General features: G+C 51.7%; 1 protein-coding gene and 1 long non-coding RNA gene across 3 annotated transcripts in view; one reads left to right on the forward strand and one right to left on the reverse strand.

Moving 5' to 3' along the window:
• The window catches only part of LOC102946828 (deleted in malignant brain tumors 1 protein), a 62,855-nt gene extending 57,240 nt beyond the window's left edge, over nt 1-5,615 (forward strand). The window contains exons 13-15 of the mRNA XM_043534839.1: nt 766-1,095; nt 2,176-2,289; nt 3,286-5,615. Coding sequence (XP_043390774.1) covers nt 766-1,095; nt 2,176-2,289; nt 3,286-3,416 — 575 coding nt within the window. The 3' untranslated portion in view covers nt 3,417-5,615. The remainder of the gene's footprint in view (nt 1-765; nt 1,096-2,175; nt 2,290-3,285) is intronic.
• Nucleotides 1-15,401, reverse strand: part of LOC119564357 — an 88,211-nt gene that overhangs the window by 72,029 nt on the left and 781 nt on the right. The gene's annotated exons all lie outside the window — the stretch shown is intronic.

Consider the following 15,401-nt stretch of genomic DNA (forward strand, 5'->3'; position numbering starts at 1 on the left):
ACTTGCATACATGTGTGGCAGTTAGGGTTGCCAACCCTCCCAGACTGCCCGGGAGTCTCCCGGAATTGGCCTTGATCTCTCAGAGGCTACTGAAACCAATCCAGGAGATTTTAGGAGCTAAAGTCCAGCAGCGCAACAGGGCTAAGGCAGGCTCCCTACCTGCCCTGGCTCCACATGGCTCCCGGAAGCAAGCACCACGTCCCTCTGACTCCTAGGCACAAGGGTGGCCAGGCAGTCTCTATGCGCTGCCTGATCCTGAGTGCTGACTCCGCAGCTCCCATTGGCTGTAGCTCCCATCCCCCTTCTGCACCCCAACCGCCTGCCCAGCCCTAAGCCCTCTCCCGCACCCAAACTGCCTCCCGAAGCCTGCACCCCACACCCCCTCCTGCACCCTAACTGCCTGTCCCAACCAGATGAAAGTGGGTGGGGGCAGAACCTCGGAGAAGGGGGCAGGGCAAGAGTGTTTGGGTTTGTGCGATTAGACAGTTGGCAACCCTAATGGCAGTATGTGTGTATTTGAGGCAATGTGTGTGTGCATAAGAATGTATGGCAGTTGCACATGGGACTCTGTATGTGTCTGCTTGTGTAGCAGCATGTGTATGGGGGGTGTGTGTGTGAGTGAATGCGCGCACACATGTACAAAGGTTGGATGAAATAGAAATGCTCCTCTCTGCTCTGTGCAGACACACACACCCCATCCGCGTGCGGTGTCGGGTATTCAGGCGTCTGGCAGCAGGGAACAGCCTCTCGTGCTTTGTGTTTCAGATCAGGGCCAGCTGAGGCTGCGGCTGACAAGTGGCCCAAGCTCCTGCTCCGGGCGAGTGGAGGTGCTGATTAACGACACCTGGGGTGCCGTGTGTGACGCCGGCTGGGGCCTGCCGGAGGCGGGGGTGGTGTGCAAGCAGCTGGGCTGCGGCACGGCGCTGTCGGCCCCAGGTGTTGCTCAGTTCGGTCACGGGGCCGGCGACGTCTGGCTGAAGGGCGTGAGCTGCTTGGGCCAGGAGTCTCTCATCACTGAGTGCCAGCTGAGCTGGCTGGGTCCCGGGCTGTGTGGCCGTGGCTCCGAGGCCAGCGTGGTGTGTGCTGGGCAGGCCGGTGAGTGACCGGCGCTGTGCACCGTAGCCATGCCCATGTTCCTGCAGACATGGGGTGGGCGGGAGTGACACCCTGGCCATGCCGGGGGGTGGCCGGGCTCCAGGGGGGCAGCGCCAGGGCTCCTGCTCACCACACCGAGGATGTCCCAGCGGTTCCAACAGCCCTGCTCAGCCTGGGGCACCACTCCTGGGTCTCTGAGCAGCCTCCTCTGCCACGGGGCTCCCTCTCCTGCCAGCCCTGGCTCCGGTGCTGGAGGCTGCAACCCCTGCAGGCAAACCCAGAGCACAGATCTGGGGGGCAGAGAGCCTGTGGGGCCTGGGGAGGAGTCTGGGGAGGAGTCTGGGGGGCAGGGCCTCTGGGAGCTAGTGCCCCCAACCCTCTCTCTAACACATCCCCCCCCCCCCCCCAGACTCCTTGGGCTGGGAGTGTTCCCTGGGGGCAGCCCAGCCCTGAGCCCCCTCCTGCACCCAAACTCCCTCCCAGAGCCCATACCCCCTCCCGCACCCAACCACCTGCCTCAGCCTGGTGAAAGTGAGTGAGGGTGGGGGAGAGCGAGCAATGGAGGGAGGGGGGAACGGAGTGAGAAGGGGTGAGGCCTTGGGGAAGGGGCGGGGCAAGGGTGTTTGGGTTTGTGTGATTGACAGTTGACAACCCCTTAGCCATCCCCCGCGCAGGGCCCTGCACTGCCCCACACTTCGCCCTCCTCCTCAGGGCCTGTGGCAGAGGGCGTGGGCTTGGCAGCCAAGGTTCTGAGGGCAAGAAACTCAATCCCAGGTCAGGCTGTGGGATGGGGCAGGGAGGTGGCCTCAGGATGGGGGCTGTGGAGAGCAGAACAGAATCAGCTCCATAGGGACTGTGGGGCAGGGGAGGGAGTCAGCCGGGGAGGGGGGGGTGGCTGTGGGGTAGGGACAGTCGGGCCATGGGGGGTTATAGGCGAGGGGATGGAGTCAGCCTTAGCAGGGGGCTGTGGGCGGGGAGAGAGTCAGTCTCAGGGGCTGTGGGGCAGAGTCAGGGATCAGCCCCATGGTTGTGGCAGGTCCGTGGAGGGGGGCACAGCTCACTGCCTGGCTCTCTCCCCAGGCTCTGGGCTGCTCTGGTCCGTGCTCCTCAGCCTGGGTGCTGTCGTGGTGCTGATCTGCGGGGCCCTGCTCTGCTGGAGGAGGCGTCGGGGCAGAGCTGCTAGGAACCCCCTGGGTAAGAGGCCTGAACCCCGAGCACAGCGCTGCAAGGAAGTGGGGCTAGGATGAGGGTTGCCATCCTAACCCAGGAGTACAGCGCCAGCTGGAACCCAATGCCCTGTCCATGCCCTGTGCTGCCTCCCTGCATGGGGCCCTGCTGCTCTCACAGCTACTGGGACCCTGCTCTGACTGCCACGCACAGGCCCACGGTCCCGGCCTGCGGGTGCCCCATCCCTACAGCCCTGCCCTGGCAGTGGGGTTGGGTTGCCAGGCATCCAGTTTTCAACCAGAACGCCTGTTCAAAAAATGACCCTGGCAGCTCCGGTCAGTGGCTTAGCGGGGGCCTGGGGCTATGGCAGGCTCTGCGCGCTGCCTCCGCCCCGAGTGCTTGCTCCACAGGTCCCATTGGACGGGAACTGCAACCAATGGGAGCTGTGAGGGCAGTGCCTGCAGACATGAAAACAGTGCATAGACCCTCCCTGGTCGCTCATGCACCTAGGGGCCACAAGGACCTGGTGGCTGCTTCCCGGGAGCTGCGGTAAGCGGCGCCAGGACCTCGCACCTCTAACCCCCTCCTAGACCCCCACCCCCTGCTCCAGCCTGGAGTCCCCTCACTCAAACTCCCTCCTGGAGCCCGTACCCCCTGCCCCATACATCCCAACCTCCTGCCCCAGCCCCCTCCTGCTCTCCAAACCCCTCATCCCCATCTCCGCCCCAGAGCCCACAGTCCCAGCTGGAGCCCACACCCTCTTCTGCACCCCAACCCCCTGCTCCAGCCAAGTGAAAGTGCGTGAGGGTGGGGGAGAGTGAGCAATGGAGGGAGGGGGCATGAAGCGAGTGGGGGCGGGGCCTTGGAGAAGGGGAGGGGCAGGGGTGTTCGGCTTTGTGCGATTCAAAAGTTGGCAACCCTACGGTGAGGTTCTATTTAAAAGGCCCCCTGGCACCTGGGCGAGGTGGTGCCAGGGGCAAAGGTCATTGGCCTGGGTGCTTCATCCTGTCCTCTTGCTTGCAGGCCATGTGCATCTGGAGGAGCTGGAGGCTCCAGGTACCCCACCCCAGACCCAGGAAGTGGCAAATCCAGAAACCCCCGAGGAGACCGACAACGAGATGACCTGGCTGGTGAGGGAAGACGTGGTGCTGTGAGAGCCGCATGCCAGCCAGGCTGGGCTGGGCTCAGCCTGCAGTGAGAGACGGGCCAGTGGGATCCTGCACAGAGCAGCCCCGGGGCTGCCAGCTGCCTGGGTTGTGGGGACGCTGATGGGGCTCCTCTGGGGGCTGGGGCTGGGAGTCTCCGCTCCCCCTGTGGAGCCCCTGGCTCCATTGTCCCCCGCAGCTCACCTGGAAGGTTCCCTGCTCCACCCCACCCCCAGCTTTCCCTGGTGTAGCTCCCAGCAGCTCCCATGCCCATCCCTGAGTAGCCTGTGCCCAGTCATGCAGACAGCATGTGGTGCGCCATGCAGAACCATTGTCAGGTGCACAGGACAGCCGGTTCCGTCCCCACGCAATGACCATCCCAACATTTAAATGAGCTATGGGGAGAGACTGACTACGGGTGTCTGCCTGTGCCCGATGCGCCAGACCCTGGTAAAGCCTGGTGTTCTTGTCTGTCTGTACCCAATGCCCCCTGAACTCGGGGCACCAGGCCCCATCTGTCTGTCTGTCTGTGCCAAATACACCCTGAGCTCAGGGCACCAGACCATGTCTGTCTGTGCAGCAGCCAGCCTGGGCCCCCAGTAAATGATGATTACTACAGTTTCTAGTGTGTAGATAAGGTGCAGAACTGAGTGCAGCTGCAGGATGGTGCCTTGCTTAATGGAAAGGAATGGGTTAGGTTACAGATACAGAGAGCTTCCCTCTAACCTTCCCAAATTCACTCCCCGCTCTGTCCTAGCCCCTCAGTCCTTCCCCGTCCCCTCCTTGTGCTGTATAAACACCCTGAAGTAATACTACACAGCTAGACCTGGAGACGGCAGTTGCATCCAGACACGAGCCCCACTGCACATTTCACAGGGGATGATGTTCGGGAACAACCACATTATTCCCCCTTCTCTTTGTGTGAGTAGCATATTGACAGCTGAAACCTTTCTGATTTCTTGTAATTCCCAAAAGCTTCCACAAGGTGTCAATGGCTCCCCACTCCTCAAAATGCCCCACTCTCACCCCCTCTGTAGTAGGATGACCGTATGTCCTGTTTTGGCAGGGACAGTCCCCTTTTTCAGCTCTGTTCTGGCCGTCCCTACTTTTTCACTAAAACTGGACATTTGCCCTGATTTGTGAAGGCAGCGCTGCCCCCCGGGCAGCAGTCCCCGCTCTCCGGTGGACACTACAGGCAGTTATTATGGCTAGGTCAACCTAGGACAGCTCTTCACTGCTTGCATTACAGGATAGTGAGGAGTTTTCTTAAAAGGATTGAACCTCAGCAATGTATAATCCCTTCCCAAGGAGCCTGGTGTTCTGGTAAAATGAGTGTGCTGCACACATTAAAATGGTGCACTCTTCCCTGAGCTCAGTGACTGCAGTCGTGACTGGTCTTTGAGTAGGACGCCCGAAGAGTAGGGTGACAGAGTAGAGAGCTGTGGCTGCTGCCAGGGGGATCAGCTCTGAAGGCAGCGATGCCCGCCAGCAGCAGCAGAGAAATTTGCTGCTGTCAGGCGGTGCTAATTTCAGACTTGGCCCCCAGGGAAGCATCCCCACTTGCTGGCTGCAGGGCAGAGCAGAGAAGTAAGGGTGACATGGTATTGCCACCCTTACTTCTGCGCTGCCTCAGAGTCTGAGCCTTCCTTACTGTGAGGCTCACTACAGAATGCTTTGAGCAACTTAACGGGAGTCTGTACAGAAGCACTAAATTAATTTTCTTATCAGCTCAGTGCAAGGTCAGCCCCAAGAAAGTAGGAACTGATGGGCACAGATCATGGCTACATGGATTGTCAGCATCCGCAGGGTTGAAGGGTGTCGCATGCGGGTCATCCGATGGGGTTGGTGGCAGTGCTCTAATTCGTAAAGGCTGATTTTTACTGGTTGGCTGAGTTGTAGCCACAGGCTGAAAGCAGCGAGATGGTCTCTTCCCAGCTCCAGTGTTTGCCTCGCTTGGGAGCCTGAGTGTTGAGACAGTGTGAAATAGGAAGGGCTTTTAATTGCACATTTTGTGGCAGCTAAGAGTCCCCCTGAGCCAAACAGGCTGCCTGCCGTATAGGCAGAGTGCTGTGTTCAGCTGCTGGGCTGGGCCAGTGTTCTGAGAGAGCCCTGTGAAGGAACACTTGCAAATCAATTCTACCCTGGTGCTTCAGTAGCGGATTTACCAGGCCATGGAGATCTCTGGTGTAAACCCTTCGACTTGGAGATTAACTTGGCCCATAGCAAGAAATTGGTTCAGCAAAACAGGGGCTAGCAGGAGCTGGGTCCCAGCCAGAGGCAGACTGACATCAGGGGCCGCGAGTTATATACACTCATGGTGCCTGGGCTCCAGAAATATACAGGGCCTGGCTCCACCAACATTTGGGGCCAGGTCTCTCCCCCAGCCCTGCCAACTGCCCTTCTGCACCTCCCCCAAATGTGCCCCAGCCCCCACTTGCTGCCCCCGCGCACCTGCCCTGGCCCCTGAGACTGCAGCTCACACGGACTCTGCTCTGCGGGCTCCCCGCATCAACTGCTGCTGCAGGGTCCTAGTGCCGCCGGCTTTCACTAATGGCAGGGCAGGCTGCCCTTACCCTGCCCTTCCACCCTAGCCTTGAGCCTCTCCAATGTCCCAAACCCCTCAACGCCAGCCCCAGACAGAGCCCTCATCCCCCCGCACCCTAATCCTCTGTCCCAGCCCTGAGCCCCTCCCACACCCCCAGCCCTCATCCCCCCACACCCTAATCCTCTGCCCCAGCCCTGAGCCTCTCCCATACCCCAAACCTCTCATCCTCGGCCCCACAGCCCTCACCCCTGAACCCGCTCCTATCCCCAAATTCCCTCCCAGAGCCTGCACCCCTCCCCCTTCCCACACACCCCCTCCGTCCCCCAAATGCCATCCTAGAGCCTGCACCCCCTCCACCCCCAAACACTGTCCCAGACCCTGCACCCCTCATCCCCTCCTGCACCCCCACCCCCTGCCCCAGCCCGGAGCCTACACCCAGCACCCAAACTCCAGCCCAGGGCCTGCAGCCCTCCTGCACCCTAATCCCCAGCCCAGGGCCTGCACCCCAGACCTCCTCCCCCCACCCAAACTCCCTGCCAGAGCCTTAGGCAGGTGGGGGGTGGAGTTGGGGGGGGAAGACACAGGTTCTGGGCACCACCAAAATTTCTAGAAACCTGCCACCCATCTGACATCATGTATCCAAAACATCCCTACAAGGAGCACACACAGTTCATTCACACATATGATCTCCTTTGTCAAGGGCTGGTTGTGTTACAAGTAAGGGTGGCAATACCACCATGCTACTCTTACTTCTGTGCTGCTGCTGGGGGGGCACTGTCTTCAGAGCCAGGCACGCCAGCAAGCAGCTGATGCTCTCCATTGCCCAGCTGTGAAGGCAATGCTGCCACCAGTCACATGATGTTGCCAGGTGATGCTTTTATTCTTTTTTGGGGGGAGAGAGGGGGGGAGGAAGGACTTGTGCATACCTGTGTCCTTAGAAGAATCAATAGTTTGTGTGTGGTCATTTTTTGCTATAAAAATGTCTAGGAAACATCTGTGCAATTGTAATGAAGACCTCCAAAAACAGTTCAAGTTTTTAAAAAAAAGACAGGTTTCAGAGACACTTCAACATTAGACAACAGCAAAGTTGTATGTGAAACATGAAGAGCACATGTCTCCATTGCTAATGGTGGTCAAAATGACATTACCCAGCACCTTCAAAGCAAGAAATACACTTATGCTGGTAAAAGTAAGTGTTTAACACCAAGTGTTTCCGGATTTTTTTCTGAGGCAAGACACAGAAACTAAAAGTTTTTGCCAGTGAGGGAGTGTTTGCTTACCACTCAGTGCAGCACGGACACAGTTTCCTTTCTAGTGGCTGGTTTCAGAGTAGCAGCCGTGTTAGTCTGTATCCGCAAAAAGAAAAGGAGGACTTGTGGCACCTTAGAGACTAACCAATTTATTTGAGCATAAGCTTTCGTGAGCTACAGCTCACTTCATCGGATGCTTCATCATTCAAGCTTATGCTCAAATAAATTTGTCAGTCTCTAAGGTGCCACAAGTCCTCCTTTTCTTTTTTCTAGTGACTGTACATCACAGTTAATTAGGAAACTATGCTAATCTAAGGGCATGACGACACTTGCAGATGTAGAAGGCTGGGAGTTAAACCACCCTTCGGAGACCACAGCAGGGAAAACGCTGCTGAGTGTTTACACGCTCAGCTGGAAGTGCACTGGCATGGCCACATTAGCAGCTCTTGCAATGCTACAAAGAGCAGTGCATTGTGGTAGCTATCCCAGCGTTCAAGTGTCTGCAACATGCTTTTCAAAATGAGGAGGGTGGGGTGGAGTGTGTACGTGGCGGGAGAGAGAATGGGTTTTTGGGGTGCTGAGAGTGTGTCAGCGTGCTGTCTTGTAAGTTCAGACCCCCTTCCCCCTGCCTCTCTCACACCCTCACAGCAAGCAACATTCCACACTAACAGTTGCTTTGTCCCGGGGCAGATAAGCAGCCGGCTGTCAGAAACGGAGCTTTGAAAGGGGATAGCCGCATTCCTCCAGCCGACTCCAAAACACTGACTAAAGTAGTCACTTGACTTAAGGGGATTACGGGGTGTTTCGGGGGGCCGATCGCAGCGCAGTAATGCAACACCTCGTCCACACGGACGCCGGGGCATTTCAGCCGAGGCGCAACCAGCGTTATGCTTCTCGGGGAGGTGGATTACCAGGAGCGCTCCAGCTGCAGAGTCCAGGCACTCTAAGTGCCTTGCCAGTGTGGACGGGTTGGGAGTTAGGGCACCTGGGGCTGCTTTAATGCACTCTAACTTGCAAGTGTAGCCAAGCCCTAAGTTTTCATCTGCTCGCACAAAATCTGAGGCAATCGTTTGCAACATCTTAGCCCCTTTATCCATTGAAAACGTGCAGCTTGAGTTGGACAAGCGTTCCTTTGTTACTCTTGCCCACTCCTGGTCTACATGCTTCCCAAAATACACAAACAGGGGAACCCAGGCAGACCCATCATAGCTGGCTATGGCACTCTTACTGAAGGAATATCGGGATTCATAGAAACCATCCTTAAAGTGCTCACCACACAAAATAAATGTAAGAGCAGTAGGACAATGGAACAGACGCCTAGGAAGGTTGTGGAAGCTCCTTCACTGGAGGTTTTCAGAAGGAGGCTGGAGCCATCTGGCTGCATGGGCGATGGGTAGAGTCCCCCCTTCGGGGAGGCTAGCCCCGGCTCCGCCACTTCCACCCCCCTCCCATGGCTGGAGCCCCGAGACCTCCTCCCCACCCCGCAGCAAGCGTAGTGCGAGAAACTGCTACCTGTAGGAATTTGCTACATCTGATAGCATTTTTTTACAATCCCTTACATATGAGTAACTGCTACAGGTAGCAAATTCCTAGAGCTAGCAGTTTCTCGCACTACACCGGGACCCCCAGACCGCTCCCCTGGAGGAGCCCTGAGACACCCCTCTCGGCCGGAGGAGTCCCCCCAGCTCTGGAGGAGCCTGGGGCCAGCCAAAGCCTCAAGCCCCTCTGTGACATTCTATACCTTGGGGGACCATCCTGGAACCCCCATATTCATATAATCATGATCTTACATATAAAGCATGTCTTGTAAGGTATCAGGGGAAAGGTTATGACCTGCTGAAAGCCATTTCTTTATCCATATATGTATATCATTAATACATATGAAGTTATGATAATTGTGTTGTATGATTGTCACTAAAACATGCTGTAAGTTCAGGAATCCGCCAGATATTAGCTCCCCGGAGGCAAAAAGGAAAGTAACCAACGCCTGGGTTACAACATCCATCAACAGCCACTGTCCAGCAAGGGAACTGCAATTCAATGACTCACCTGCATAAGGCCACACCAGGGGAATTGCTCAACTTTGCCTGGGGACTCAGCAATGCCCCAGACATTCCTGGACTTTTGTTTTCCAAGCACATGGACTGAGAGCATAAAACAGACACAGAAGCCATGTTCTGGGCCCTTCTCCTGCCCCACCTATGCTGCAAGCACCTAAGACACTGAGAAGAAAACAAGACTCCAACAGAGGAGATTGTTCCTTAAATCTGGGCCAAACCTGTATATTAAGGACTGCAGTATCCAGTGGGGTGAGAAAAACTGCTTAATCTAGATGTTGTCCAGTCTAATAGGGTTGAGAGTTTAGACTGTGTACTTATATTTTATTTCCTTTGGTAACTAACTCTGACTTTTTGCCTACCACTTAATATCACTTAAAATCCATAGTTTATAGTCAATAAATTTGTTTAATTGTTTATCTTTACCAGTGAGTTTGTATGAAGCGTGGAGTAAATCTGCTCAGGTTTGACAAAGGCTGGTGTATGTCCACTTTCCATTATTGAAGTGGTGAACCAATTAATAAATTTGCACTGCCCATCTTGAGCAGTGCAAGATGGTATATTCTTGAGGTACAGTGCCAGGAGCTGGGGGGATTTGGCTGGTGCCTTTCTCTGTGTGATTCATGAGTGGCTCTGGGAGCATTCATGCAATCTAGCTGGGTGTGGGGTTCCACATGCGGTTGCGCTGAGTGATCACAGCACCTGGAGGGGTTTGCTACTGGTCACTAGCAAGACATTGTGAGAGACAGCCCAGGCTGGAGAGGGTTAAGGGGGCACAGCAGTCCCACAGGCCCGGGCTGCACCCCAGGAGAGGATCCCATCACCCCCCAACCTGCTCAGAGGAGTCCAGGGTCAGCTGCAGCCACATCGTGCTGTGCCTTCCCTCCCCAGACCCCGAAGAAAAGCATCTCCCAGACTTTCCTCCAGAAGAAGCTTTTGATGAGCCTCATGCAGGTTCTGGGGTGGCTGAGGAGGTGGTATGTGCTGAAGCTGAATAGCACATACCGCCTCCTCAGCCACCCTGGAACCTGCATAGGGCATAATAAATCAAAAACTTCCCCCCCAAAACCCAGCAACAGGGGGTTCGGCGGCCGCAGCAGCACCAGGGAAGGCTGAGCCTGCCCTGGCCTATTATACCCGCCACCCATGGCTGGCCGTCTTTCTGATTCCCTTAGTAACATTACTACAGAATTCCTCAATACCTTCACTGATGCATTGCTCATTCACATATTCCTCACTTTTGCTTCTAAAGAATTTCCAAATTGCCTATTTAGTGGGGATATTATCCTTGCCTTCAGTATTTCCTTGATCTATAGTTAATGTCAGGAAGTGGTCACTACCCAGTCCTTCCTCTCTGTACATTTCCCTGCTGCATTCACTTGCTATGGTGCTAGAAGTTCTTCCCAGTTCCAGACATGAGAAACTTCTGTCTGCCGTATTGAACCTGGTAGGTACTCCATCATTTAATGTCACAAAGTTATTCTCTTCAAGGAATTTCTGTAAATATTTTCCACTGTTATCTTTTTCCTTACTTCCCCACAATCTGCTGTGACTACTCAGATCAGCACACATAATGAAAGGGCATGTGACATCTGCAATCAATTCTTTCAGGTCCATAGCCTAGTTTCCTGCATAGGCTATTGTGACACCCACAGGGTACAACCTGGACTGTGGGACCACGGTGTCCCCTTTTACTTTTTGGATCAGGGTTCCTCTCATACTGCTCTGCTAGTGACAAGCAACCCCTTCAGGCTTCATTCTCACACAACCATTAGCCTGTGAAGGCATACCCACAGTTACATGCAGGCTCTCACAGCCTCTCATGAACTATACACAGGAAGACACCAGCAAATCCCCCCAGCCACAGCCTTGCACCCTAGAAATGTACTATCTTACATTGCTCAAGACCTTCCCTTAAACAATGCACAGTAATTAATTAGTTTGCCACTTCATCGAAGGCTAGTGGACATTCACCAGCCTTTGCAATATGAGCAGATTCCCCAAGCACTTTAGACAAACTCGCTGGTAAGGATAAAACATAAAAATAAGTTTATTAACTGCAGAAAGATAGGTTTTAAGTGATTATAAGGGTTAGGCATAAAGGTCAGAGATAGTTACCTTAAGAACATAAAAAGTAAGCATGGTTTCTAAATCCTAAACTTTTAGCCTAAGCAAGAGTTGAATTGAACAGCTTTTTTCACCCTGACAGATGGTACAAGCATGTTACAGTTCCTCAATACACAGACTGGATTCCCTTTCCAACCTGGGACCACTCTTCCCCAGTTCAAAGGCTTTACCTGACAGACATTCTTCCAGGTGTTGATTTGGGAGGGAGAAAGGCCAAGTGATGATGTCACTTCCACTCTGTGACACAGGACCAGAAAGGGTTACACAACTAGCAAACTAACTGACCCAAATTCAGCCTTTAGAGACATGTTAGAGAAGTATATAAATGGTAATTAGGGCTATTCCTTATAAATAGTTAACATAGCCATGTTAAATGAACTAAGGCTTTGAAGTGCAAACCTGTATTGTTAGAGAATTAGAGGTAATACTAATTGTATGTGTTTACTTATGGCTTGTTAATGTTAACCATGTAAACAGTCAACTGACAACCAACTGTAACAGCACCACCGGCCAGTCCTCAGCAATCACTAACCAACAACCAACCACTAACCGCCCCAATGGCCAGTCCCCAACAATCAGCAACCAACAACCAACCGCAAACAGTCCCCAGCAATCAGTAACCGACAACCAACCACAAACAGTCCCCAGCAACCAGTAACCGACAACCAACCGTAACAGCCCCAACAGCCAGTCCCCAACAATCAGGAACCCATCACCAACCACTAACAACCCCAACGGCCAATCCCCGGCAATCAGTAACCAATCACCAGCCACTAACAACCCCTGTCAGTAACCGATCCTTTATAGGTTTCAGAGTAACAGCCATGTTAGTCTGTATTTGCAAAAAGAAAAGGAGGACTTGTGGCACCTTAGAGACTAACCAATTTATTTGAGCATAAGCTTTCGTGAGCTACAGCTCACTTTATGCATCCGATGAAGTGAGCTGTAGCTCACAAAAGCTTATGCTCAGATAAATTGGTTAGTCTCTAAGGTGCCACAAGTACTCCTTTTCTTTTTGCGATCCTTTATAGGTCACCAATAATCTGCTCTACATTACAGCAATCAGCCATCCGTAGTAATCAGTAATCAATTCGAGCCATCAGTAATCAACCCCCCGTCGCAGCTATTGATAATAGCCATCAATAACCAATTAGTCATCAAGAATCAGCCACCATCAAAGCAACCAGCAATCGACAGCAATCAATAATTAACTAGAGTAATCAGTGATGTGCCCCATCACAGCACTTAGCGACTGATAATAGTAACTATTATCAATTAGAGTCAGGAATAATCAATCATCCAACAATCAATAATCAGTAATAGTAATAATCAATTACAATAATCAGTATTACATCACAGCAATCAGCGAGCAATCATCTTAACAATCAGTTATAATAATCACTAATCAGTATCCAGCTTATTAGTGAATAAGCAATAATTGATCATTACTAGGTTATAATAGCAGTGATCAATATAAATAATCAGCAATCAGTAACAAAAAATCAGTAATCGTTTAATTACTTATCAAAATAATTGTTAGTAAAAATAATCAAAAAGCAATTAGCATAGGAATCTATAACTGAATAGCAATAATAGTTAGCTGTAGATATCAGTATTAATAATAACTGATCAGAATTGGTAGTAAGTAAACAGTAATCCATAGTAACCAATAACTAGGAATGAAGAATATTCTTCAGTATTTGGCAGCAATAGCCAATCTTAGTAAAGGAGACTGATAATCAATGTGGGCCGGATTCACAAAGGGACATAGGCACCTAATTGCCACTTCAGGCGGCTAAATCCCAGAATCAGATCACACTGAGAGTCATCAAACCTCTGCTCAGCTGCTCGTGAACCCTGAAGTTGCCTTAACTCACCTGGCGCCTGAATTTTTGAAATAAAAATTCCTTAGGTACCTATGTTCCTGCTTCTGAGCCCGCGCACTGCAGCTCCACGCCAGGCATCTGGATGCCTAAGTCCCAGAGCCATGCATGAACCGGGAAAATAGGAGTTCTTCCACTTAACTAGCCTGGGGCTTGATCTGGTCAGCATACTCAGAGCTTGCCTACTGGATCAGGCCCCTATAGCCAAGCTAACACAAAACAACTACAGGGAGGGGGGCAGAGGCCCTTTCTCGTGACTTTTAGCCCAGTGGTTAGGGTACTCACCTAAGGCATGGGAGATCCCCAGTTCAACTCCCCTTTCCATCTGAGAGAGGGGAGAATTAGGATCTGCCACCCTCCACATGGGTGTTGTAACCACTGGGCTTGAGGATACCCTTATCTGGGGAAAAGCCCCCAGTCACTCTTATTGAAGCTGTGCCACTGTGGAGAAATAATTTAAAAAGTTATCGGAGCAGGGTGTCTGGATCCCAGGTCTCCCACCTCTCCGATGAGTGTACCAAGCACTAGACTACTCAGTCATTCTTGTTTTCCCTCTAGCCCCATGAGTTTTCCATTGTTTATCCACACTGGAACAGCTTCAATATGAGAGAGTGAAGGAATCCCCTTCCTGAGCAGTGCCACACCGAAATTCGTTTGTGAATTTGTTAGGGGGCTTATTCCTTCACCCGCTTACTTCCCTGGTCCTTCTCGCATGAACAGAGAGCAACAATACCTGAAGTCCAAAGGTGCAAACAATTCGATGTTTATTGGGGTGAACTTCCAGCAAGCAATGATTCCAATTTTGTCCCCCTTCCCAGCTCTTACACCACAGAGCCTTACACCTGTGTCCCTGTTCCCATTTCCCCCTTTAGCAAAACATGATTCCAATTTCCTTACCCCCATTCCCTGTTCCCATTTCCCCCTTTAGCAAAACATGATTCCAGTTTCTTTACCCCCATTCCCTGTTCCCATTTCCCCCTTTAGCAAAACATGATTCCAGTTTCTTTACCCCCATTCCCTGTTCCCATTTCCCCCCCCAACCCACACTTCCTGATTGACTGCAGACTATATAGTAAAACTTGAGTTCTGCTTTGCTATATCTTAACCAATCATTTTCCTGAAATTTAACTAACCGATCCTAACATATTGTAACCAATTATATCCCACCACCTTAATTAGTTTACACCCAGCAAAATTAATTATACAGCAGACAGGAACAATCACAGAACCAGACAGAGATTATACAGATAAACAACACCAAAGTGGGAACTATAATGACAAAACAATACAGAAGTGAGGATTTCACATCCCAGCTATTGATAAGTGAGTTCTTGCCAGACAGGATGCTATCAAACTAAGTTTCCTTTTACATTTTCTAGGCACTTCCCTTTCTCTGGAGGCGATAGGCACTATCAGGACAGGATTGTATTCCTAACAGCCCAATAGCACCTTATTTCAATGTGACTAGTTTGGAATGTGAGGATGTGACCATACACTTCCCAGCTTATGGCTGCCTCTGGTGCTTAGCCAAAGGCCTTAGCCTAAGAACAGGGCCTCAGACTGTCACAGTAAGAGAAGGCCCTTACACCAGCAGACAGTGATTTTGATTCTTTCTTTTATATCTCTATAACTAGCCAAGTGATAAGAATACACCTAAATTCTTCGAGTACAGGCCTTTACCAACAGGCCTGAATATCTATATCCTAACAGAATCTATCCCCAAATATAATTGATCAGCAGAAAATAAGTGTTTATCTTAGTATGAATGATAATTGGATTTGTGTGACAGTCTGTACCTCAAAGTAGCAGCCTTGAACCTCCATATTCACCATGGTGATATGATTACGATATGTTTTCTACAAAGTAAACCTTGTAAGGTATCATTTTAAAAGTCTTGATCTGTTGAACATTAATATCCTGTTGGATTGTATGAACTAGCATGGTTTGTGAAGTTATGAAGTATTTCTATATGTGTGTTACTGAAATAGGTTGTGAAGTTGGGAACACCCACAACCAGCCTTTCAGTTACAACAAAGGAGTAGCCATCAGTAGCCAGACAGCGTTAATGGCTCATCAACACCCCGCAAAAAAAGAATCCACTATCCCAGAGACCCCTTAGAGAAGGCACATAT

Source organism: Chelonia mydas, chromosome 23 (genome assembly GCF_015237465.2).
Source record: "Chelonia mydas isolate rCheMyd1 chromosome 23, rCheMyd1.pri.v2, whole genome shotgun sequence".
In the NCBI taxonomy this organism is placed as follows: domain Eukaryota; kingdom Metazoa; phylum Chordata; order Testudines; family Cheloniidae; genus Chelonia; species Chelonia mydas.